At 38.9% G+C, this 27,185-nt stretch overlaps 1 protein-coding gene across 2 annotated transcripts in view; it reads left to right on the plus strand.

Moving 5' to 3' along the window:
• LOC128701586 (ankyrin repeat domain-containing protein 13D) overlaps positions 1 to 27,185 on the plus strand; it is a 49,270-nt gene that overhangs the window by 6,904 nt on the left and 15,181 nt on the right. For both annotated transcript variants that reach the window (XM_053795364.2, XM_070101619.1), the window contains 11 exons: positions 1,051 to 1,186; positions 1,320 to 1,444; positions 7,950 to 7,995; positions 10,741 to 10,884; positions 12,437 to 12,480; positions 15,958 to 16,097; positions 16,447 to 16,513; positions 18,710 to 18,868; positions 19,020 to 19,148; positions 22,622 to 22,772; positions 26,557 to 26,718. In XM_053795364.2, coding sequence (XP_053651339.2) covers positions 1,051 to 1,186; positions 1,320 to 1,444; positions 7,950 to 7,995; positions 10,741 to 10,884; positions 12,437 to 12,480; positions 15,958 to 16,097; positions 16,447 to 16,513; positions 18,710 to 18,868; positions 19,020 to 19,148; positions 22,622 to 22,772; positions 26,557 to 26,718 — 1,303 coding nt within the window. The remainder of the gene's footprint in view (positions 1 to 1,050; positions 1,187 to 1,319; positions 1,445 to 7,949; positions 7,996 to 10,740; positions 10,885 to 12,436; positions 12,481 to 15,957; positions 16,098 to 16,446; positions 16,514 to 18,709; positions 18,869 to 19,019; positions 19,149 to 22,621; positions 22,773 to 26,556; positions 26,719 to 27,185) is intronic.

Raw genomic sequence — 27,185 nt, forward strand, 5'->3', positions numbered from 1 at the left:
GTGGTGGGTGGAGAAGTCATGGTGGTCGGTGGAGTAGTGATAGTGGTGGGTGGAGTAGTGAAGGTTGTGGGTGGAGTAGAGATGGTGGTGGGTGGAGAAGTGAAGGTTGTGGGTGGAGTAGAGATGGTGGTGGGTGGAGAAGTGAAGGTTGTGGGTGGAGTAGAGATGGTGGTGGGTGGAGAAGTGAAGGTTGTGGGTGGAGTAGAGATGGTGGTGGGTGGAGAAGTGAGGGTGGTGGGTGGAGTATACAATATTTCTTATTTATAAATACATTTTTCTTATTTAAAAACCCATAACAAACAAATTGGGGTGGTTTTTGGGGGGCTGGAACGGATTAATGGCATTTCAATTAATTTCAGTGAGGAAAATTGTTTTGATATACGAGCAAATTGAGTTACGAGCTCGGTCACGGAACTAATTAAACTCGTAAGTCAAGGTACCACTGTACTTACATTTAGTTTACGCTAATCAATACTGGAATCTATTGCTATATCAGAAGATTATTTCATCAGAGTTGATGTCGGTTATTCTGTAAAGTGGTCTAGAACAGTAGTGGAACCTACCACAATTACTAAACTGTAGTACAAGTTTTTACTTTGTTTTTAATTGAGGTATGGTATTGGTTTTTCTTCAGAATGCATGCTTATGGTTTGCAATTAGATTTTCTTGCATTTCTTCCCATTTTTACATTCAAGAGCATGAAATTAATGTGCATTTTATTAAGACCAATCATCTCTCAGTGAGGGAGGGTAACCTAAAGAAAAGGAAATGCATTCACCATTATTTATTTAACAGCTGTTTTGTTGGAAATGTGCTGACATCACAATTCCTTCATAAATGTTACCTTGCTCACACTTCAGCAGCATGTCATGCCATAAAAACTGCTTGTCTTCACTCCACTCTAACATGCTCGCACAGGCCTGTTGATTTCTCAAGTCCCAAGCACTCAAAACCTTTCATCTCTTTTTTTTTTTTTCCTCAGGGTATGTAGCAGAATAGCAGTGATCGTTGCAGATCTAATTAGTTTATGACACATTTTAACTTTTTCAGCATAATCAAGAGCTGCATGACCCTCGAGGGCGTACTCCCCTCATGCTGGCTGTTACCCTTGGTCACCTCGAGTCCACTAGATCACTGCTACGCCACCACTGTAATGTTAATGTTGAGAATAATGATGGTTGGACTGGTAAGTGAGACCATTAGGTACAGTAATAACTTTTGTCCCATTGAGATATCAGTCTGAAATACTGAATAGGAATGATGTGAAACAAACACTGAGCCTTTGTTTAAAGTATGAGTTTAACAGAATGTTGTCATAGTGTTACAGGAGGCCACTGCAACTGGTGACCCAGAGCTTTTGGGCATCGTGCTGGAGGGGCGAGATATGCAGCGTTACTCCTCACGTGTAGCTGGTATTCCTAGCCTTTTGGCAAAACTAAAAGAGGTAACTCTTGAAATAATGATTTTTTTTGCTTTCTCCTATTCTGCTAGAATACTGAAGGAATTAAGAATAGTCTACCTTACAAGCAAAACAGAGGCAGTAATTTCATGCACTGGTCAGGGAGGTATACCATCTTTTAGGAGTGAAGAAGAGCAGAATGTAAGTGTGGGGGAGGTACGTGAGGCATTACGTAAAATGAAAGGGGGTAAAGCAGCTGGAACTGATGGGATCATGACAGAAATGTTAAAAGCAGGGGGGGATATAGTGTTGGAGTGGTTGGTACTTTTGTTTAATAAATGTATGAAAGAGGGGAAGGTACCTAGGGATTGGCGGAGAGCATGTATAGTCCCTTTATATAAAGGGAAAGGGGACAAAAGAGACTGTAAAAATTATAGAGGAATAAGCTTACTGAGTATACCAGGAAAAGTGTACGGTAGGGTTATAATTGAAAGAATTAGAGGTAAGACAGAATGTAGGATTGCGGATGAGCAAGGAGGTTTCAGAGTGGGTAGGGGATGTGTAGATCAGGTGTTTACATTGAAGCATATATGTGAACAGTATTTAGATAAAGATAGGGAAGTTTTTATTGCATTTATGGATTTAGAAAAGGCATATGATAGAGTGGATAGAGGAGCAATGTGGCAGATGTTGCAAGTATATGGAATAGGTGGTAAGTTATTAAATGCTGTAAAGAGTTTTTATGAGGATAGTGAGGCTCAGGTTAGGGTGTGTAGAAGAGAGGGAGACTACTTCCCGGTAAAAGTAGGTCTTAGACAGGGATGTGTAATGTCACCATGGTTGTTTAATATATTTATAGATGGGGTTGTAAAGGAAGTAAATGCTAGGGTGTTCGGGAGAGGGGTGGGATTAAATTTTGGGGAATCAAATTCAAAATGGGAATTGACACAGTTACTTTTTGCTGATGATACTGTGCTTATGGGAGATTCTAAAGAAAAATTGCAAAGGTTAGTGGATGAGTTTGGGAATGTGTGTAAAGGTAGAAAGTTGAAAGTGAACATAGAAAAGAGTAAGGTGATGAGGGTGTCAAATGATTTAGATAAAGAAAAATTGGATATCAAATTGGGGAGGAGGAGTATGGAAGAAGTGAATGTTTTCAGATACTTGGGAGTTGACGTGTCGGCGGATGGATTTATGAAGGATGAGGTTAATCATAGAATTGATGAGGGAAAAAAGGTGAGTGGTGCATTGAGGTATATGTGGAGTCAAAAAACGTTATCTATGGAGGCAAAGAAGGGAATGTATGAAAGTATAGTAGTACCAACACTCTTATATGGGTGTGAAGCTTGGGTGGTAAATGCAGCAGCGAGGAGACGGTTGGAGGCAGTGGAGATGTCCTGTTTAAGGGCAATGTGTGGTGTAAATATTATGCAGAAAATTCGGAGTGTGGAAATTAGGAGAAGGTGTGGAGTTAATAAAAGCATTAGTCAGAGGGCAGAAGAGGGGTTGTTGAGGTGGTTTGGTCATTTAGAGAGAATGGATCAAAGTAGAATGACATGGAAAGCATATAAATCTATAGGGGAAGGAAGGCGGGGTAGGGGTCGTCCTCGAAAGGGTTGGAGAGAGGGGGTAAAGGAGGTTTTGTGGGCAAGGGGCTTGGACTTCCAGGAAGCGTGCGTGAGCGTGTTAGATAGGAGTGAATGGAGACGAATGGTACTTGGGACCTGACGATCTGTTGGAGTGTGAGCAGGGTAATATTTAGTGAAGGGATTCAGGGAAACCGGTTATTTTCATATAGTCGGACTTGAGTCCTGGAAATGGGAAGTACAATGCCTGCACTTTAAAGGAGGGGTTTGGGATATTGGCAGTTTGGAGGGATATGTTGTGTATCTTTATATGTGTATGCTTCTAGACTGTTGCATTCTGAGCACCTCTGCAAAAACAGTGATAATGTGCGAGTGTGGTGAAAGTGTTGAATGATGATGAAAGTATTTTCTTTTTGGGGATTTTCTTTCTTTTTTGGGTCACCCTGCCCCGGTGGGAGACGGCCGACTTGTTGAAAAAAAAAACAAAAAAAAAAAAAAACAAGCAAATACATGCATCTAGGAGCTATGTAGCCAACTTCTAAATATTGTACTTTGTCAATGTAATTTTTATGGTTCAGAACATCATTTGAAGTGTCAGTTGATCAGTGTGGGGAATCCTTCTGTTAATACCCTGAAAGTTTGCTTTTCCATCTGTGTGTGGTTACATTCACTGCTCTATGGGAATTGTTTGACTGTTACTTTGTTTAGTTCTCTTCTTCAAAATGTTGTGAGAGCATCATACACATCACTCAGAATGTAAGCAAACATTCAGAATATTTCAGAAAATGTAGTAAGTGCTGCTGTTTGGTATTTAAGTGCTTCTTGAAGATGAAGTGTATGTCTCCCTCTTTACTTTGAATGTGGAAAAATATATGGTACAAAATGAGTATAATGGTAGTGGGTTTGTTTCACTCATCTTTGATATTGTTTTAATGTCACCTTTTCACCATTTATAACATTTTTAGTATATTTTTAAATGTTCATACAGTAGTGTACTGTATATTGTAATAAACAGAATAGAGGAAATCAGCTCTAATATACATTATTTAGGTATGCATACTGATTAGAGAGCCTCTCATAAGTTCGAGTATGTCGCGAAGTGAGGAGAGGCTGTATAGTAAGAGTACAGCATGCCATAAAAATACATTTTTTTTAAAACACACTTTCTCACCGAGGTAGGGTGACCTGAAAAAGAAACACTTTCACCATCATTCACAATATCACTATCTTGTCAGAAGTGGGAAGATATGACAGTTCAGATGACTCTCCAAACAGCAAATATCCCCACCCCTCCTGTAGAGTGCAGGCACTGTACTTCCCATCTCCAGGACTCAAGACTGGCTAACTTGTTTCCCTGAATCCCTTCACAAAATATCACTCTGCTCACACTCCAACCTATCGTCTGGTACCAACTCACTCCTATCACATATGCTCAGAAGTACCTATTAGATGTCTTATACTATATATATTGCAGTAAACTCACAAATTGGATAAATTTTAAAACAAAAAATATTATCCAGGCACGATTTATAATTTGTGGGTTTGTTGTAATTGTCATGGTAATTGACCTACTTTTAGGAAAAAATAGATATACATATACATATTTTACACCACTGATATTCCAGGCATCATTTAGAAATGCTCTCAGAAGAACCTGTTATGTATGCCAGGCTATTAAAGTCAGAAAATCAAGACAAACATGTAAGGCATTTCTGGCATATTTAGAATTTACACAGTGGGAGGGAAGAAATATCCATTTTATATAATTCTTGTTTTCAGTTGGATACAGAATCTTGAAGAAGTACAAGTTATTCATTGATTATTTGGCATTACATTTAACCTATTCTGATAAAGAAGTACAGTGGACCCCCGCTTAACGATCACCTCCCAATGCGACCAATTATGTAAGTGTATTTATGTAAGTGCGTTTGTACGTGTATGTTTGGGGGTCTGAAATGGACTAATCTACTTCACAATATTCCTTATGGGAACAAATTCGGTCAGTACTAGCACCTGAACATACTTCTGGAATGAAAAAATATCGTTAACCGGGGGTCCACGGTATACTGAATGAAAATGTATTTACCTGAAGGGTGTTCTGGGAGGTCAGTGCCTCTGCAGTCTAGGCCTTGACTAGGCCTCCCGGTGGATCAGGGCCTGATCAACCAGGGTGTTAATGCTGGCCGCACGTAGTCCAACGTATTAACCACAGCCCTTTCCAAAAATAAATTTCTCTGTGTGTTCTCCCATTGTTATAGAAACACATTTGCATTTCTTAACCATTTTCATTCAGGTTACTGGCACTTTCATATTATCATATTTGGGAACAATAAGGTGTAATTAGTACTCATACTGCTAATAGGGTTGAGAGCAGTTTTATTGTGAGTATTACTAATAATAATTATCTGGATGAAGCCACTCCAGTTGAGGGTAACTGACAAAGGGCAAAGAGGAATGACGGATTTTATGTGCTAAACTTTGTGTACTAAAGAGATGTACAGTAGGGCCCCACGTTTCGGCGTTTTGCCTTACAGCGTTCCGCTAATACGGCGATCTCGAATTATGACCAAAACTTTCTATACAGCAATTGGCCACTCAAATACGGCGCGGGCCACCCGGTTTGTTTACATTCTCCATGAGCACATTTCTCTATGATGTAATAATAATCACTCTCAGGCACATTAAATGTCTAATTTTACATCAATATAGACATTTTCATTAATCCAGCTATGATATTTTCTTCAAAATTAAATAAGAAACACATTACATAACATAGGAAAATTTTGTTTATATACTATGGAGGTGTGGTAGCCGGGCGGAGGGAAAACATTACATCACTCCCCTTAATACATAACACTTTTGTTTACAATTCTCGGCTTGAATTATTCACTTCTCCCTTTGTTTATGATGGCATCTAAAGGTAGTTTTTATAAACGATTAAACTCAGTGAACATGGTATGTCGATGGCAATAATGTGGCTCTGGGCCACATTAAATATCGTGTAGCTATGTAGGTAGGTGTAGGTATGTAGCCCAGGCAGACTATGTACCTACATTATTGTGCAAGAATGGTATATAATACCGACAAGATGAAATTAAGACACATGTGCAACATCTGGGTATCTTTATTGTAGACGTTTCGCCATCCAGTGGCTTTATCAATACAAATTCCAGGACATAACTTGAAGACAGTAGGACTATATACAGAAGATGAGGTAATCATGTACATAACCTTCACGACTACGACAACTACTACTACAACTAACCCATCTCTTTGGGAAGGACCTACTTCCACTGGGGAATCCCTCCTACCAGTGACTATGCGTTCATCTGCTACACCTGACGTTAGTATATAAGCGCCAGGCTCCTTGCTTCTGCTTCAGAATCTCCATGACTACGGTGCTCTTCGCACCTACTCCAAGGTTGAGGGACTGATTACCTCATCTTCTGTATACAGTGGACCCCCGGTTAACGATATTTTTTCACTCCAGAAGTATGTTCAGGTGCCAGTACTGACCGAATTTGTTCCCATAAGGAATATTGTGAAATAGATTAGTCCATTTCAGACCCCCAAACATACACGTACAAACGCACTTACATAAATACACTTACATAATTGGTCACATTCGGAGGTGATCATTATGCGGGGGTCCACTGTATAGCCCTACTATCTTCAAGTTATGTCCTGGAATTTGTATTGATAAAGCCACTGGATGGCGAAACATCTACAATAAAGATACCCAGATGTTGCACATGTGTCTTAATTTTACCTACATTATTATAACTGATACGTATGTGTACCTGTACCTAAGTAAGCTTACACACTGTGCTGGCATGCAGGTACACATTAAAATCACTAAGAGTGTCTTATTAGTCTTGAAGATACCATATTAATAATGATAATAATAATAACACAATAATCACTCTAAGGAGCATTAAATATCGTATAAAACGTTAATATAGACATTTTGCTTAATCCATCTAAATACACCCTACAGTAGAATAAATTAACATAAATATGAGATGTGGTAGCCAGGTGACTTGTAGGACTTGTGGTAGCCAGGCAACTTGTAGGACTTGTGGTAGCCAGGCAACTTGTAGGACTTGTGGTAGCCAGGCAACTTGTAGGACTTGTGGTAGCCAGGCAACTTGTAGGACTTGTGGTAGCCAGGCAACTTGTAGGACTTGTGGTAGCCAGGCAACTTGTAGGACTTGTGACGAGGGCCAGATGCGTTCATCTGGTTTGTTTACATTATGTGTGGGTGGGGTTGGGAGGGCTGCCCTTCCTGGCTACCCATACTTCCCAACTTTACTTCAGACAAATAAAACTCACCTCTCACTGTACATTAAGACTACAAATATTTTAAGGTAATTAATGAGTGTACTATATATATGCATTTTATCGCTCTAGGGAACGTAGGTATAAGTGGCTAGGCAGGATGCCATACCTCCCACACGACTTTCTACAAATAAATACTTTTCATCTCTCACCCTACGTTAAGACCATTTTAAGACTACAAATATTTTAAGGTAAGTATTGTGTGTAGTGTATGTGCATTTTATCGCTCTAGGGAGCTTTAAGCATTGTAATATAGTATGTGTGGGTGGGGTGGCCAGGAGGGCTACCACACCTGACTTCTTAGAGTAAATACTACTCACCTTTTGCCCTACATTAAGACTACAAATATTTTGAGGTAAATAATGAGTGTACTGTGTGTGTATTTTACTTTTTAATGCCTAGTTCTGTTGCTAACTTAATATATGTTAAACTTGTTATCTGGCATTTATATGCATTTATAAATGGAAAAAATGGAGTTCTTCTTTCTGGCTAAGTCTGCTTTCCAGCAGTACTGGAACCTAACCTGCCGAATAAGTGGGGCCCTACTGTATACTATTTCTAGAATTCGTAATTCAGAAAAAATAATGTTTTATTTTATATTTATCGAAGTAACCTTTTCTTTGCAGGCACCAGATTTTTATGTTGAAATGAAGTGGGAATTCACAAGTTGGGGTGAGTTATTGTAAAGTTAACCATGTCTGATGACTGAATGGAAGGTGTACTGTGTTTTGTAACTTTGTCTGATGACTGAATGTAAAGTGAACAGTTGATGAGTAAGATGTATGAGCAACAGTTGAGTATCTTTATTGTTCAACATTTAAGATACCCAACCATTACACATGTGTTCTACTCATCAACTTAGTATTTTATAATATTTTCAACACAATTTGTACAATGTTTTGAGTACCAGAGTATATCACAGATTGCCTTAGAATAAACTTTCCCACTCTTATTTTTAATCTTTTTCTGCATTGGATTGAAGAAGCCACTGTGTGGTAAAATGTTTCAAAAGTGTCTCATTTATCAACGTGACAGTTTTGTAAACCATTTATTCAGATCCTGCTTTTGGTTACACACTCACTGCAGTATAACTTGGTCTGTGCTATGTGTGTTACTTTGCATTGCTATTTTTGACTACTGTATTTCCCCATATTTTTTCTTTTTCATGTTCTTTCCTTCTACTTTCTCACTTCAGGTGCTCCTTAGAGCCAGTTTGATAATACATACTGTTTTAAAATATCCAGGGAAAGATCCTTCATGCACCTTCCCCATCGACACTTCCCTTCATCGACACTTTGCTCCCTCTGGGAGCAAAGTGTCGATGAAACAGATAGAGATGTTTTTTGGTGTTGCAAAGACACCAGCGTGGTAAAATAAGACTGATTTGTTTTGTAATGTTTAAGTTTGGTTCTCTTGCCATTATTATCTTTCAACAGATCTACTTGTGGTTCATTGATGTTTTGCCTAGACAAAATTACTAAGTTATTTAGGTACAGATACATAAAGATAGTTACACAAATTATCATACATAGTAACATGTGTGTAAATTACCTAGGAGAACCCAATTGACCATTCATAATTTTGTGATAAAACATTTAATATCTAAAGCACATACCATGAAAACAAAATTACTTTATGTAACTCCCCTTTTTTTTATAAAATGCTTGTTTGTGTTTTTTTCTTAGGTACTTCATTTGTGGCTTTTATTCTTAAGCAAACAATGGTTAATCTTTAATATTATGGTCTCAAAATATACTGTCTGTCTTGACCATTTTTGTCACGACCTTTTAAATGTCATCTGACTAACAATTTCACCTGTTATTTAAAGCTAATGTTAAATAAAGGGAAAACCACCTTACCTATTGGTGTAAGCTCCTCTGTAACAACCACAAGATAATTTTGCATGCTCTATTAGTTTTAAGTTGTAAGTTTTGATTATGTGTCTTTTTGGGTCACACTGCCTCGGTGGGAGACGACCGACTTGTTGAAAAAAAAAAGAAGTTGTAATATAGTACAGTGGACCCCCGCATAGCGAACTTAATCCGTGCAAGAGGGCTGGTCGTTATGCGAAATGTTCGCTATGCGAATTAATTTTCCCCATAAGAAATAATGGAAATAAAATTAATCCGTGCAAGACACCCAAAAGTATGAAAAAAAAAATTTTTTACCACAAAAAAATGTTAATTTTAGTACACACAAACTGAAAAAGGCATGCACAATTACATGACACTTACTTTTATTGAAGATCTGGTGATGATTGATGGGATGGGAGGAGGGGAGAGAGAGTGTTAGTGTTTAGAAGGGGAATCCCCTTCCATTAACACTTGAGGAGGCAAGTCCTTTTCCGGGGTTACTTCCCTTCTTCTTTTAATGCCACTAGGACCAGCTTCAGAGTCACTGGACTTCTTTCTGTCCATAGAGCTCTGTACCTCCCGTTCCTTTACGATTTGTCTAAAATGGGCCATAACATTGTCATTGAAATAGTCACCAGCACGCCTTGCAACAGCTGTGTCAGGGTGATTTTCATCCATAAAGGTTTGCAGTTCAACCCACTGTGCACACATTTCCTTAATTTTTGAAGTGGGCACAATGGATTCCACAACTGGCATAGGCTTCTCAGGGTTAGCCCCAAACCCTTCAAAATCTTTCTTAATTTCCATACTAATTCTCACCCTTTTTACCACAGGGTTGGCACTAGAAGCTTTCTTGGGGCCCATGGTCACTTATTTTCAACAAACAGAACCGAAAACACTGTAATAATACGAAATATTCCGAGTGTATGCTTGAATGTTACCGCGGAGGCTAGCTGGTAAACAATGGGACAGGCGGCACATGTGAGGCTGGCTGAGGCCGCACATTGGACGCGTCTCGGACGAAGTTCGCTGAGCGGGTTTTTGTCTACTATGCGGGGCAAAATTTTAGCGATCAAAGCGTTCGCTATGCGGAATGTTCGCTATGCAAGGCGTTCGCTATGCGGGGGTCCACTGTATACATTTTTCTTTTCAGGAGTAGTGTTTGGAAGGGTGGTATATTTGGCACTTGAGCCTATTCCATTAAGTTATTTACAAAAAAAATGCACACTTTCTCACAAAATTACATTTATGTTGTATAATTTTTTTCTCAAAATGCATTATATTTGACAAGAGCTTTTTAAATAGAAGCATTGAAGCATTTCCTATATTGACTTAACTAAAATAATGTTGATGAGAAATCTTATTGATATCTGCATCTTTACAGGAAATATGAACATTTTTAATATTTCAGCCTGAGAATTAAGGGAGTTAGTTTCCCTGCAAAACAGAGAAATTAGCTACTTCTCCACTATTTTTTTATATAGATTTTGTATGATTGAAAACTATATAATTTAACTTCTCTCAACATGTAAAATAATTCAAAATTAATTTTTTTCTGCTTCAGTGCCACTGGTTTCTCGCATGTGTCCAAGCGACACATACAGGGTATACAAAAGTGGCTCTAACGTTCGAATTGATACTACACTTATTGGCTTTGACCAGACTAGTTGGCAGCGGGGCAATCGCAGTTATATTTTTAAGGGGCAAGGTAAGCAGAATTATAGGATTGACTTACATACAACATACATTTTCTGCTTGCAGATTGTCTGTCTCATACACAAATAACCAGCACGTAAGATAAAGAAACTTATTACGACTTTTGGTCCGACTTGGACCATTAACTAGTCATACACTAGTTAGTGTGTTACTAGTTAATGGCCCAGGTTGGACTGAAATGTCACCATAAGTTTCTTTATCCTATGTGTGGATTATTTTTGTATTGTTCCAGTCACGATATTGTGCCTTTTATTCTGTCTTATGTCATGTGACTGTCATTGACATTACTGTACTAAATATTCTTTCTGTTTATGCTGAAACAATAAAAGCCTGTGATTGTCAGGAAGATGACTGGGCCTTCGCTACTACTGGTGTTTAATGCTCCACATGGGTGCCATGCTTCATAAAATGCAATACAATGTCATGTGTTTATTTGCTGTACTAAAACAAAAAGGGTGTTTACTTTCAAAATCATGTTTTGCTAAATTTTCTATTTCTCTTTGTGTTGTAAGAGAGGTATTATTGTGTATATTTAATGAAATACAGTGACTAGATACTTTTATATTTTATGTGGGCTTTTGTATTTATATAATTGACAGGTTTGTCTTTGTCATTCTTAGTGGTACTGCTATGGGATAATTCTTCACTGACCATTACATGTTCATATGGAGCTGCATTGTATTTTCTATATAATTGGCAGTAGTCCACCTACCCAACCCAGATGGCCAGTCAAAATTTGCTGACATACATTCTTAGCTGGACTTGAGTCCTGGAAAGTGAAAAGTACAATGCCTGTTCTCTAAAGGAAGGATTTGGGATATTGGCAGTTTGGAGTGACTATCTAAACTGTTGTATCTGGGCGCCTCTGCAAAGACAATGATTATGTCTGAGTGATGGTGAAAGTGTTGACTGATAATGAAAGTTTTTTCTTTCTTTTTGGGTCACCCTGCCTCGTTGGGAAATGGCCAACATGTTAAAAAAAAAAAAAAATGCAGTAATTTTAAAATATCTGAAATTTTGGAAAGTTTCCAGACATAATTGAGAGACATGGAGCTCATGGAGGATGTAAACAAAGTGCTGCACAGACACCGTAATAGCAAGTCAGGAAGCCATATAAACAAATTTGTGGTCATAATTTGAAATGTCTGTAATAGTGAATCGCTGTAAAGCAAAGTGTCGTAAAGTGGGGCCCTACTGTAATTTAATTCACTCTGTGGGGAAGTGGAAAAGAATCCTTTCTGCATAAGCCACGTGTGTATTGTAAGAGGTGACTAAAATGCTGGGAGCTAGGGGCTAGTAACCCTGTCTCCTGTATAAATTATTGAATGTAAAAGGAAGGAAAGCTATCATTTCTTTTTATGGGGTCACCCTGCCTTGTTAGGAGACGGTCAGTGTGTTAAAAAAAAAAAATATAAATGAAGAATGCAAAACTAAAATCCAGTTTCCTCAAACTGCATGATGTGCTGGAGAATCTCACTTCCACAGTGATTTAGCTTGAGCTGCTAATAAGTGTAACATATTTAACATGACTTTTGTTCTTCCAGCTGATGGTGCTACAATGATGGAGGTTGATCACGAAACTTCACAGGTGAGTCGAATTAAATGGAGATATAAGCAAGTGGTAGAGATCTTGCTACATTTTTGTGATAACTAAATTAGCATGAAGAATTACATAGCACTTGTTTTAGGGGCTTCTTTTAGTATTTTTTTTTTTTAGTACTTTATGGAAGCCATGTGTGTTGTAAGAAGTGGCTAAAATGCAGGGAGCAAGGAGCTAGTAACTCCTTCTCCTGTATAAATTACTAAATGCAGAAAGAAGAAACACTTCTGTTTCTCCTTTTTCGGGTCACCGTACCTCGGTGGGAAATGGTGAAAACTTCCAGGCACTTTTACCAGAATATTATCTTGCTTATTTTGGCAGTTCTTACTTTATATATCTATTTTACATTGTTCTGGTAATGCTACCTAAATATCTTTCCTGTTTGGTATCCTCATGTGAAGCATTGAAAATGCCCTCCTCTCCTTGGATCATTCCTGATTACCTCTTGTTCTCCAGGTGCTTTGTGATTCCTACTAGTTAAGCATGTCCCCCTCAGCATATAATCACTTGTTGCAATTAAAAATAATGTAGAGGACTGTTGTGGGCAGGCTGGACTTAGGTTGATGGCTCTCCTTTGTTTTTGTTTTTTAAGCGCAAGCCATCTCCTTCCAATAAGTAGTTTTTGGTGGTCTTGGATGTCCTGAAGATTGAGACACTTATGCAGCATATGGGAATCTTTATTCAGGAAACGTTTCGCCACACAGTGGCTTCATCAGTCCAGTACAAAGAGGAAGGCGTAAGGAGAGGAGGAGAATGAGGTAATCAGTCCCTCAACCTGGAGTCGATGTGTTCAGTCCATCAATCTTGTAGAATGTACAGCATAGGGCCGTAGACGTGGCTTATATACTGTAGTGAGGTGACGTGAAGCAGGTGGAGGCGGGGTCATAGTGGTACCATCCACTAGTCGAAGTAGGTCTTCGTCCAAAGGTTGAACAAGTATTGAAGAATTCTTTGTAACAAGATCCCATGATGCTGCAGTGTCTGACAGTTGTGATGAATGGTTTGAAAAACCGACAAGTTGAAGATTGAGACACTTATGCAGCATATGGGAATCTTTATTCAGGAAACGTTTCGCCACACAGTGGCTTCATCAGTCCAATACAAAGAGGAAGGCGTAAGGAGAGGAGGAGAATGAGGTAATCAGTCCCTCAACCTGGAGTCGATGTGTTCAGTCCATCAATCTTGTAGAATGTACAGCATAGGGCCGTAGATTGATGGACTGAACACATCGACTCCAGGTTGAGGGACTGATTACCTCATTCTCCTCCTCTCCTTACGCCTTCCTCTTTGTATTGGACTGATGAAGCCACTGTGTGGCGAAACGTTTCCTGAATAAAGATTCCCATATGCTGCATAAGTGTCTCAATCTTCAACTTGTCGGTTTTTCAAACCATTCATCACAACTGTCAGACACTGCAGCATCATGGGATCTTGTTACAAAGAATTCTTCAATACTTGTTCAACCTTTGGACGAAGACCTACTTCGACTAGTGGATGGTACCACTATGACCCCGCCTCCACCTGCTTCACGTCACCTCACTACAGTATATAAGCCACGTCTACGGCCCTATGCTGTACATTCTACAAGATTGATGGACTGAACACATCGACTCCAGGTTGAGGGACTGATTACCTCATTCTCCTCCTCTCCTTACGCCTTCCTCTTTGTATTGGACTGATGAAGCCACTGTGTGGCGAAACGTTTCCTGAATAAAGATTCCCATATGCGGTTAAGTGTCTCAATCTTCAACTTGTCGGTTTTTCAAACCATTCATCACCCTTGGATGTCCTGTAGAAATTCCCTTTAGTTATTCACACAACAAACAGTCCTGGAGGTGGGAAGTACAGTGCCTACACTGTAAAGGAGGGGTAGGATATTTGCTGTTTGAAGGGACATCTGAACTGTTGTATCTGCATGTCTCTGGCAAGATAATGATAGAGTGAATGATGGTGAAAGTGTTTCTTTTGGGTCACCCTACCTCGGTGGGAGATGGCCAGTGTGTTAAAAAATGTATAAAATTTTATTCATATTTTTTTTTAACATGTTGGCCATTTCCCACAGAGGCAGGGTGACTCAAAAAGAAAGAAAAAAACCCCAAAAGAAAGAAAAAACTTTCATCATTCAACACTTTCACCATCACTCATACATAATCACTGTCTTTGCAGAGGCACTCAAATATGACAGTTTAGACCTCCCTCCAAACCGCCAGTATCCCAGACCCCTCCTTTAAAGTGCAAGCATTGTACTTCCAATTTCCAGGCCTCAAGTCTGGCTAACCGGTTTCCCTGAATCCCTTCACAAAATATTACCCTGCTCACACTCCAACAGCTCGTCAGGTCTCAAAAACCATTCGTCTCCATTCACTCCTAATACGCTCATACATGCTTGCTGGAAGTTCAAGCCCCTTGCCCACGAAACTTCCTTTACCTCCTCCCTCTAACCTTTACTATACAGTGGTACCTCGGGATACAAACTTAATTTGTTCCAGAAGGCTGTTCGAGTGCTGATACCGAACGAATTTGTTCCCATAAGGAATTATGTAAATTAGATTAATCTGTTTAAGACCCCCAAAAATACACTTACAAAGGCACTTACATAAATACCCTTAAATAATTGTTCGCATTTTGAGCTGTTCGTATCCCGAGGTACCACTGTATATGTATTATTATGGATGAGGTTAACCATAGAATTGATGAAGAAAAAAAGGTGGGTGGTGCATTGAAGTATCTGTTGAGACAAAATATGTTATCCATGGAGGCAAAGAAGGGAATGTACGAAAGTATAGTGGTACCAACACTCTTACAAGGGTGTGAAGCTTGGGTTGCAAATGCTGCAGCGAGGAGGTCGCTGGAGGCAGTGGAGATGTCCTGTCTAAGGGTAATGTGTGGTGTGAATATTATGCAGAGAATTGAGAGTGTGGAAATTAGGAGGAGGTATGGAGTTACTAAAAGTATTAATCAGAGGGCTGAAGAGGGAATGTTGAGGTCATTTGATAATTTAGAGAATGGATCAAAGTAGAATGACTTGGAGAGCATATAATTCTGTAGGGGAAGGAAGGCGGGGTAGGCGTCATCCTCGAAAAGGATGGAGGGAGGGGGTAAAGGAGGTTTTGTGGGCAAGGGGCTTGGACTTCCAGCAAGCGTGTGTGAGCGTGTTACATAGGAGTGAATGGAGACGAATGGCTTTTGGGACCTAACGAGCTGTTGGAGTGTGAGGAGGGTAATGTTTTGTGAAGGGATTCAGGGAAACCAGTTAGCTGGACTTGAGTCCTAGAAATGGGAAGTACAATGCCTGCACTTTAAAGGAAGGGTTTGTGTTGAATGATGATGACAGTATTTTCTTTCTTTTTGGGTAACCCTGCCTTGGTGGGAGATGACCAACGTGTTGAAAAAAAAAATATTTCTCTCTGTCTGTCAGGTTGATAGCAGTTTTTTAGTTTCAAATGTCTTATTTGGTGTTTGCAGGTATACATGGAGAACATGCGAACTCTACCACCAGAACAAGCATATACTTATATGAGACCTCACCCTGGCATGGTGTCACACAGACTAACTACTCCTATAGCCATCACATATATTGACACTGAAAAAATCAGCTTTGAAAGGTTGGTTTTGTGTTGATATTTTAGTAATCAAAAAAGTCAACAATTTAGTAGTTTGATACTGTATTTGTTATGAAATATGCAAAAGAGTATATTACAGTCATAGTATATTTCTGGGAAGACAGGAAATGAATGATGGTAAATGGCTCTATCTTTAGATCTTCCTACCTTTGTAGGAAACAGCCAATGTGTTCAATAGCTTTTATCATAATTTTTTTACTAATACATTGGCTGTTTCCCACCGAGGCAGGGTGACCCGAAAAAGAAACACTTTCATCATCATTCACTCCATCACTGTCTTGCCAGAGACATGCCTACACTACATAATCATCATTACATTTTTCTTTTTAAGAGATAAAGCTGGCATATGGGGCTGGAGGAGTGATCGAAGTGAAAATGTTAATGGTCATGAATGTAAGGTAAGTCATTTTATTCTGCTTTATAATATTATGGTTATATATTTGCATGTTGAACCACTTGTAAAAATAGTTATTTTAATTAATTAGATGTGGATGAAAGTTTAGTTAACAGGTAACCTAATGAAGAGATGAATGAGTTTGATGAAACTTGAAGTACCATGGGATTATTGGGGGTTAATGACACTAAAGCCACCCACACACACTTGTTTCAGTGGTTAACTTTTGCTGTGTTATATTGACCAGTAACCACAAAAGCATGATAGTTTTAAGAAATTTCTCATACTGAAGATCATAGGTTTTTAAAGGTGATTTCTTAATTTTTACTGAAGATCATAGGTTTTTAAAGGTGATTTCTTAATTTTTACTGAAGATCATAGGTTTTTAAAGGTGATTTCTTAATTTTTTTCAGCATCTTAAAATTTTTAAGCTCTTTCCAATATTCTCCCCAGCTTTAAGCTCCTCCCCAGAGGTTGAAGTCCTGGCTCTGCTACCACTGTAGATAACTGTTAGTCAATGCACCGCATTCTAGTGCCTTTTTTTTGTGCTTAATAATATTTATTTTACTACTTGTAAACTACATTGTGTATACTACAGAAAAATAAAGTTGTAGTGTATAAGAGGATACTTTAGCTTTGCATGATTATGGGTGATCTGGTTATGAAAGGTTCAACAAATGAAAGTTCTGATACCAAAAATTGCAATGTACCAAAATTTCAGTATTGTACCCTGCTTGGCAACAGTCTCAGTAGAACCAGTTACTAGTGTCATTTGTAATGACTCATATACCAACCATTACTGATTCTCTGCTCCTGCGTGAGTCACTGACTGTTATTCACTGTTACAGCTGACCTAGCATGATTTGAATGCTGCTCACCCCCTAGGCACCACAGTGAGTCAGTTGAAGGATAGACAGGAGAGACGCAGGTCAGGCTTGGCGCTTCCCGTATAGTCCGTCGAATATACGTACTTACAGCCTACGTGAGTGTTATTACCCAATCCACGTTTCGAACCCCCCACGTGACAGTTTGGTGGCAGCGTTGTGGGCATGGATTTAAGGGTATTTCCGCCGTTAGAACGAGCTCTCAGTAGTACCAGTTACCAGTAACCAGTTACTAGTGTCAGTAGTAATGACTCATACACCAACCGTTACTGATCCTCTGCTCTTGCGTGAATCACTGACTGTTATTCACTGTTACAGCTGACCTAGCATGATTTGAATGCTGCTCACCCCCTAGGCACCACAGTGAGTCAGTTGAAGGATAGACAGGAGAGACGCAGGTCAGGCTTGGCACTTCCCATATAGTCCGCCGAATATACGTACTTACAGCCTTCGTGAGTGTTATTACCCAGTCCACATTTCGAACTCCCCACGTGACGACAGTGTATAAATAAATTTTTAATTTTAATGCTTACAGTGTACTCTGAACAGGCATACTTGACCCCTCTTCCCCCCACTGTTCACTATCCTTTCTATTACTGCCTTGTTATACTTGTGGTGCTGTAGTCTAACTGCTTTGTATTTAGTAATTGAAAAATGACACTTTTGATAGGTTCATCTGTTACACAAACCAGCAACAGGTCAGGGTGGGCTAACTTTTTTCTTTTTCAACTTGGCCAGATGTCTCCTGCCAAGGTATGGTAACCCAAGGAACAAATACATTCATTACCATTCATTCAATCACTATTTTGCCAGAGGTGCATTGACATCATAAGTCAGATTGCCCTCCAACTGCCTCATCCCCTCCTTCAGAGTACAGGCACTGCCTTTCGACCAGACATATCTAATAATTTTGAATATTTTTGAGGTGGAGAAGAATCCTTCCTCCATCAGCTATACATGTTGTAAGAGGCAACTTTAATGCCGGGAGCAAGAGGCTAGTAACCCATCTCCTGTATACATATATTACTAAATGTAATACATATATACTGGTGGGAGATGGCCAGCGTGTTAAAGCTAATAATTATTAATTAAGTTTAAACAAAATAACATTCTCTACTGTATTTCTTGGTACCATATTTCTTATTCCTGTAACTTTTTTTTTTTAATTTACAAGTCCTGGTCTTAGACCAGCCTTGTGCTGCAGTGGCCCTAGTAACAAATACATAACTATGGTTAATATTGAATGTTTTATAAATCATTTTTATAACAGGTCTATTTTTTATTTGACTCGTTGATTGTAGTAAGTATTCCAACAGGTATTTTCTGCTATCAATGTTGAGCTTGTAACAAAGACTCGCACAGAGCACTTGACTGATGCTGACAAAGAGAAATCATCACCTAGGAGTCCAATTCAGTCATTCCTTAATATTGCAGAAGTAGAAGAAAAACAAAACTCTCCTTCATCCTCTGAAGAAGTAAGTAGTATCTCTACAGTTCTTAAATGTAACCAGTATTGTGTCTTGTTTCTGGACATAAAATATGTAGTGTGCAAAGTTTTGTATAAGTGCCTTCTATTCTGTAAGTTAGTTTTATTGTGCCTACAGTAGATTTGTTTCATTTTTCCAGAGTGAGACGTATAGTCTGAACAATCCAAGTAATATCACTGCCGATGAATATTTTGATCCGGAGGTAGATTTGCAATGTCGCGACATTGGTCGACCAAAAGAAGTCACCAAGAAAGTACAGAGTTTTAAAGTGAGTTGTGTATGCTTTACATTAGGCTCAATTTACTTTGATGACTGTGAAATGCAGATCATATAGGTGAAATACATATATTTGCTTTAATGAATTAAAATTTAGTAATGAAACTTCCTATTCTTGGGTTACTTTAATTTTTATTTAATTTAAAACTTGTAAATTCTTTATTCATATATTTGTTGTATGTATAACTATTTAATCTACAGATTCTGTAATTAAATAGGGTAATGATATTTGCAGCAAGATTACATGTCTCCTATTTTTGCTGAGGATATTAAAGCAGCATATATTACTGAAACATGGATCACATCTTAAGTTGGAGATGTGGCTTTTATCTTGCAAGTAATAATGTATTTTAATTCACTTAAACATAATTCATTTATTGCACTTGTCCCTCTTGTGTAATATATATACAGTTGGCCCTTGAACAACATGGGTTAGGGGTACCTACCCATGCAGTTGAAATTCCGTGTATAACTTTTGACTCCCAAAAACTTAACTACTAATAGCCTACTGTTGACTGGAAGCCTTACCAATAACATAAAGAGTTAATTATCATATACATGTGTTTTGTATATTTATTATATACTGTGTTCTTACGGTAAAGTAAGCTAGAGAAATGTTAAGAAAATCATAAGGAAGAGAAAATACATTTACAGTACTGCACTATATTTATTGATATCGTAAGTTTACATATAAATCTGTATAAATTTCAAAAGGAGGGGTAGGGGCTGTCCTAGAAAAGGATGGAGGGGGTAAAAGAGGTTTTGTGTGCAAGGGGCCTGGACATACAGAAGGCATGTGTGAGCATGTTAGATAGGAGTGAATGGAGACAAATGCTTTTTGGGACCTGACGAGCTGTTGGAATGTGAGCAGGGTAATATTTTGTGAAGAGATTCGGGGAAACTGGTTAGCCAGACTTGAGTCCTGAACGTGGGATGTGCAATGCCGGCACTTTAAAGGAGGGTTTTGGGATACTGGCTGTTTGGAGTGACACCAAAATTGTCATATCTGGGTGCCTCTGCAAAGACAGTGATATTGTGAATGATGATGATGAAAGTGTTTCTATTTTGAGTCACCCTACCTCAATGGGAGATGACCATTGTGTTGAAAAAAAAAAAAAGTTTACATCATCTGTTTACAAGATGAATTGTCTGTCTGTCAGTACCTACATCAGTATTGCCTTTTATATATATATATATATATATATATATATATATATATATATATATATATATATATATATATATATTCTTCTTCTCTTTTTTAGTAAATGTATACAGGAGAAGGGGTTACTAGCCCATTGCTCCCGGCATTTTAGTCGCCTCATACGACACGCATGGCTTACGGAGGAAAGATTCTTTTCCACTTCCCCATGGACAATAGAAGAAATAAAAAAGAACAAGAGCTATTTAGAAAAAGGAGAAAAACCTAGATGTATGTATATATATATATGCATGTGCGTGTCTGTGAAGTGTGACCAAAGTGTAAGTAGGAGTAGCAAGATATCCCTGTTATCTAGCGTGTTTATGAGACAGAAAAAGAAACCAGCAATCCTACCATCATGCAAAACAGTTACAGGTTTTTGTTTCACAGTCATCTGGCAGGACGGTAGTACTTCCCTGGGTGGTTGCTGTCTACCAACCTACTACCTGAAGGAGGGGTGTTAATGTTGCAGTTTAAAAACTGTAGTGTAAAGCACCCTTCTGGCAAGACAGTGATGGAGTGAATGATGGTGAAAGTTTTTCTTTTTCGGGCCACCCTGCCTTGGTGGGAATCGGCCAGTGTGATAATAAAAATATTAATATATATATATATATATATATATATATATATATTTATATATATATATATATATATATATATATATATATATATATATATATATATATATATGATACAAAATACTGTAGATGTTATACATGTTACTAACACTAGACGTTAAAAATGAGAAGATAATATAAAAAGAAATTCACATTTATATACAGGTATTTACAGTTTTATAGGTAGTAGGTTGGCAGACAGCAACCAGCCAGGGAGGTACTACCATCCTGCCAGGTGAGTGTAAAACGAAAGCCTGTAATTGTTTTCCATGATGGTAGGATTGCTGGTGTCCTTTTTTCTGTCTCATGAACATGCATAATTTCAGGTACGTCTTGCTACTTCTACTTACACTTAAGTCACACTACACATACATGTACAAGCATATATATACACACCCCTCTGGGTTTTCTTCTATTTTCTTTCTAGTTCTTGTTCTTGTTTATTTCCTCGTATCTCCATGGGGAAGTGGAACAGAATTCTTCCTCCGTAAGCCATGCATGTTGTAAGAGGCGTCTAAAATGCCAGGAGCAAGGGGCTAGTAACTCCTTCTCCTGTATAAATTACTAAATTTAAAGAGAGAAACTTTTGTTTTTCTTTTTGGGCCACCCTGCTTTGGTGGGATGCGGCCGGTTTATAGAAAAAAAAAATTAGTTTTATAGGTAGTAGGTTGGTAGACAGCAACCACCCAGGGAGGTACTACCATCCTGCCAGGTGAGTAAAACGAAAGCCTGTAATTGTTTTACATGATGGTAGGATTGCTGGTGTCCTTTTTTCTGTCTCATAAACATGCAAGATTTCAGGTACGTCTTGCTACTTCTACTTACACTTAGGTCACACTACACATGCATGTACAAGCATATATATACACACCCCTCTGGGTTTTCTTCTATTTTCTTACTAGTTCTTGTTCTTGTTTATTTCCTCTTTCCTCCATGGGGAAGTGGAACAGAATTCTTCCTCTGTAAGCCATGCGTGTTGTAGGAGGCGACTAAAATGCCGGGAGCAAGGGGCTAGTAACCCCTTCTCCTGTATATATTACTAAATGTAAAAGGAGAAACTTTCGTTTTTCCTTTTGGGCCACCCCGCCTCGGTGGGATACGGCCGGTGTGTTGAAAGGAAGAAGATAATCTTCATATATCAAGCATATTGGATTTACTGGAAATTAGTCAAATGTAACAGGGATGTACTCTAGGACTTTACACCTGTTACCATACGTTATACTTCTTGTATAGTATTTCTTAATTAGACGGCTCCACTTTGAATTGTTTATACAAAACTCTCCTCTCATTTGCTGCTAGAAGTTGGTAGGAAGAAGTTTCAGCAGAGTATATGCCAGCCGTGGCCTGGCTGGCAAAGCTCTCGCTTCACACACGGAGGGCCCAGGTTTGATTCCCGGCGAGGTAGAAACATTTTGACGCGTTTCCTTACACCTGTTGTCCTGTTCACCTAGCAACAAGTAGGTACCTGGGTGTTAGTTGACTGGTGTGGGTCACATCCTGGGGGACAAGATTGAGGACCCCAATGGAAGTAAGACAGACAGCCCTCAATGACGCACTGCCTTTCTTGGATTATCCTGGGTGGCTAACCCTGCCGGGTTAAAAATCTGAACAAAATCCTATCTTATCCTATAAATCTACTCCTGACAGGCTCACCTTTGGCTGGCAGAAGAGTACCCACTGAAGTTACAAGATCAAGTTATGCCAATTGTTGATCTTATGGCCATTAGCTCTTCCCACTTTGCCAAACTGAAGCACTTCATTCAGATGCAACTCCCTAATGGATTTCCTGTTAAAATTGGTAGGTATGTTTATTTGAATTACTTTAATTTCTCTATATTATATAATACTGTACAGGAAGGCTCCATTTGTATGGCTCTTGGGTGCCTGGCCCCGTGCAGTAAGTGAAAATTGCCAGTGGGTGGAAAAGAGCGTTTTTTCATTATCGAATGCATCTTAAAATTATATAGTGTTTATACTATTGTATATTACGTGCTTAGTACAGGTAGGCATTAAAAACAGATAAAAAAAAATTAAGAAAATAAAGAAAAGTTGCAAAGGTTAGTGGACAAGTTTGGTAGAGTGTGTAATAAATAATAGAAAGTTGAAAGTGAATATAAGTAAGAGATATTACATTGGAGAGAGAGAGTATGAAAGAAGTGAATGTTTTCAGATATTTGGGAGATGGCTTGTCAGTGGATGGGTTTATGAAGGATGAGGTAAACCATAGAATTGATGAAGGAAGAAAGGTGAGTGGTGCGTTTAGGTATCTGTGGAGACAAAGAACGTTATCCATGGAGGCAAAGAAGGGAATGTATGAGAGTATAGTGGTACCAACACTCTTATATGGGTGTGAAGCACGGGATGTAAATGCTGCAGCCAGGAGGCGGCTGGAGGGAGCGGAGATGTTGTGTCTAAGGGCAATTTGTAGTGTAAATATTATGCAGAGAATTTGTAGTGTGGAAATTTGGAGGAGGTGTGGAGTTACTAAAAGTATTAGTCAGAGGGCTGAAGAGAGGCTGTTGAGGTGGTTTGGTCATTTAGAGAGAATGGAACAAAGTAGAATAACTTGGAGAGCATATACAGGTCTCCCTCAACATTTGCGTTTTCAGCTTTTGCAAGCTTCACACATTCAGGATTTCCCAGCCGCCAAATCATATTTGAGTTTCCCTCTACCCACGCGTCCCTACTACCCTCCATCCCTCCGACCCCCACAACTGGCATCCAGCCCACCCGCCGCTCAGTCATTCTCCAGCCACTGTTCGCATCTGTCTGTGTTTGTGTGTCCTATCGTGTTTGTGTGTTAGTGAAAGTATGGCCCCTAAGCAAGCAGCAACCGCTATTGATGAGCCAACCCCTAAGCTCTCAAAGAAAATCATGAATCTGGAGCAGAAGGCAAAATTGCTAGACAAGTGTAGGACAGGTAATTTGAGCAGTTATGCCATTGAAGAAGGAAGGTGGGGTAGGGGTCATCCCCATAAAGGTTGGAGGGGGTAAAGGAGGTTTTATGGGCAAGGGGCTTCGACTTCCAGCAGGCGTGTGTGAACGTATTAGATAGGAGTGAGTGGAGACGGGTGGTTTTTGGGACCTGACGAGCTGTTGGAGTATGAGCATGGTAATATTTTGTGAAGGGATTCAGGGAAACCGGTTAGCCGAACTTGAGTTCTGGAAATGGGAAGTACAATGCCTGCACTTTAAAGGAGGGGTTTAGCCTGTAAACGGTCCAAACGTATATATACGCTTTTTCAACATTTGAAAGTATGTAAAAAAAGTAATTTTTTTTTTTTACATTTGAAAACGTGTAAAAAAACTTTGATCTACTTTTTTTTTTTTTGTTATATTGGAAAATATGTAAAAAAATGTAGATCAATTTTTGGAGCACTACACATGTGAACGTAGATCTGCTTGGACAGTTTAAGGGTTAGGATATTGGCAGTTTGGAGGGACGTCTAAACTGTCATATCTGAGTGCCTCTGCAAAGACAGTGATTATGTATGAGTGATGGTGAAAGTGTTGAATGTGAAAGTTCTTTCCTAATTTTTGGGTCATCCTGCCTCGGTGGGAAGCAGCTGACATGTTGAAAAAAAAAAAAATAAATAAAAAAATAAAATAAATGCATTGTACATACAATACTTAACCTTAAAGTATGGCATTGGTTGCCCTTCCCTTATGCAGTTGTTGCACAAACTTGGCAGAGAAGTGCTCAAGGAACCCAACATAATGAACAATGGGTCAGTTGAAAACCAACGAAAATTTGGAACACTATTTAGAGGGTACTGAGTACACAAATAACCTGCACATAGGAGAGAGAAGCTTATGATCTAACTTGGACCATTTACAAAGTCACACTAACAGAAAGGAGAGGAGGAGGGAGTATATATAGGCCAGCAGACGGACGGGACGAGAGGTAGTAGACGAAGATGAGAAGTAGTGGTAGAGGTAGTAGTAGTATTGGAGTCAGTCAAAGACTAAGAAGGAGGAGCACTGCAAGGAAGCTAGGGGCCCACAAAGGGTAGGAACAAGAACACAGAGGGGGAAAAAAATAATAATAATAATGGACCAAATACCCAAGGCCCCTGGCCCCCTTGCAGTGCTCCTCTTTCTTAGTCTTTGGCTGACTACTGCTGCTGCTGCCGCCGCCGCCGCCGCCGCCGCCGCCGCCGCTGCCACTGCTGCTGCTGCTGCCGCCGCTGCCACGACTAATCATCTTCCTCTACTACCTCTCTTTGTCCCATTCCTGTCTGCTGGACTATATGTACGTACTCCCTCCTCCTCTCCATTCTGTTAGTGTGACTTAGTAAATGGTCCAAGTTGGACCGAAACGTCGTTGTAAGCTCCTCTCTCCTATGTTCGGGTTATTTGTGTATTGTTCCAGTCAGGGTATTGTGCTTTTTTGTTGTTTAGGGTACTGAATATGCAGGGCCCTCCTGTATTTACTTTTATGGTAATTTTTTATATTTTTCTTAAGAATTAAAAATTACAAGTTTATTTACTAAAATTTTGTTTTATTATCACCAGTCTCCCACCAAGGTAGGATGACCCAGAAGAAAACGAAACATGACATTTATTATTATTCATTCAATAACTTTCTTGACAGCCAAGTACAGACAACAGTTCAGATAATCCTCCAGACAGCAAGATTCCCACCTCTTCTTTGAATTACAAGCACTGTACTCTCCACCTCCAGGACTCTAAGTCTGGCTGATAGGTTTCCTTGAATCCCTTCAACAGCATCTCAAACCCTAAAAACCACTTGTGTCCACTCACTCTAATCTAATGTTAACACATCTTCACCCTCTACCTCCAACCCTTCCTGGAATGACCCCTAAACCTCCTTCTCTGTACCCAGAATATAATTATACACCTTTTCCATCCTATTCTGCTGCATTCTGTCTGAATGGCCAATTCACCTCAGCAACCTCTCTGCCACTTGAATTTTACCTTTTTTAAACCAACACAGTCTTGTAATTTCTGTGCTCTTTATTCTCTTCATAATATTAACATCACACATTGCTCTCAAACATGACTTCACTATATCCACTACAACATGTAAAGATCATGCTTCAGTCATATTTGGTACCTCTGTCTTCTGGTAATATTTTTTTTTCTTCTATAGATAAAATTATTCTTGCAGATGCTTTAATAAGCCACCAACCTTTTCTTCTCTTATTTTCTATGCTTTGTTCTTAAGAGAAGTTCCATGATGTCAGTGAGGGGGCTCTTAATCCAAAGAATTTGACCTGCCCAGCTCTTCCTTGGATCAAACCTTAATGCTTCCTATTTTCCCAGGTGCTATATGACCCCAACAGGTTGATGCTTCGCCATGAATGTAATAATAATAATACTTATGTTCTGTGCTTCACTTTATAGACCTGTATGCTGACACTTTCACTTTCCATATTTCTTCCCTCCAGTAGATTATCCACTATTTCATTACCTAACCTTTTTTGTTACTCTCATCACCTTGCTCTTTTCTCTGTTTACTTTTAACTTTCTTCTTTTACACACCCTCCCCCAATTCTGTTTTAACATAATTACTGGTATTTTCTTTCTAGTTTTTTGTAACATTACATTGTACTTTCCAGAAATCCCTCTCTTCCATGTATTAACAGCAAGAATCACATTTGGAAATATATTTGGGGTTGATGAAAACATTAACAATGTATCCACTGTATGTGAGGAGGACAGACTTACGTGTGCTATAGACGAAGCTGTATTTGAGCCTCCAGCACACTATACAAAGATTGGTAAGTAATGTTTTTGTATATTTTGGTTTATGCAATAAGATATGTGGGAATATTTAATAATGTACATAATACATCAGGGGGTTACAACCAGTGCATTGAAAGAAGAAGAAGAAGTACTATGTAACAGGAACAGGAGAATATGAAAATAGACCACAAAGAATATAAATCACAATAAAATCATGAAGGTATCAAACAGAGGGGCCTAGTGGTCATCACTGACAAAAAAAAAATTCTCCTGAAAATCATATAAATTAAATAATGATAAATTCCTATGTGACTCTGGCCAACTTTGGAACACCCATAAGATATACAGTGTATGAATAGGGAAATAGTAGAAGGCAGGCTTTAAAATGAAGACAAATAGTATTGGGATTTGACATGCTGTTTGAGTGTGAACAAGATAACATTTATGAAGAGATTCAGTGAAACTGGCCAACTGAATTTTAGTTCTGGAGATGCAAAGAGCA

This window comes from Cherax quadricarinatus, chromosome 78, assembly GCF_038502225.1.
Source record: "Cherax quadricarinatus isolate ZL_2023a chromosome 78, ASM3850222v1, whole genome shotgun sequence".
NCBI classification, from domain to species: Eukaryota; Metazoa; Arthropoda; class Malacostraca; order Decapoda; family Parastacidae; genus Cherax; species Cherax quadricarinatus.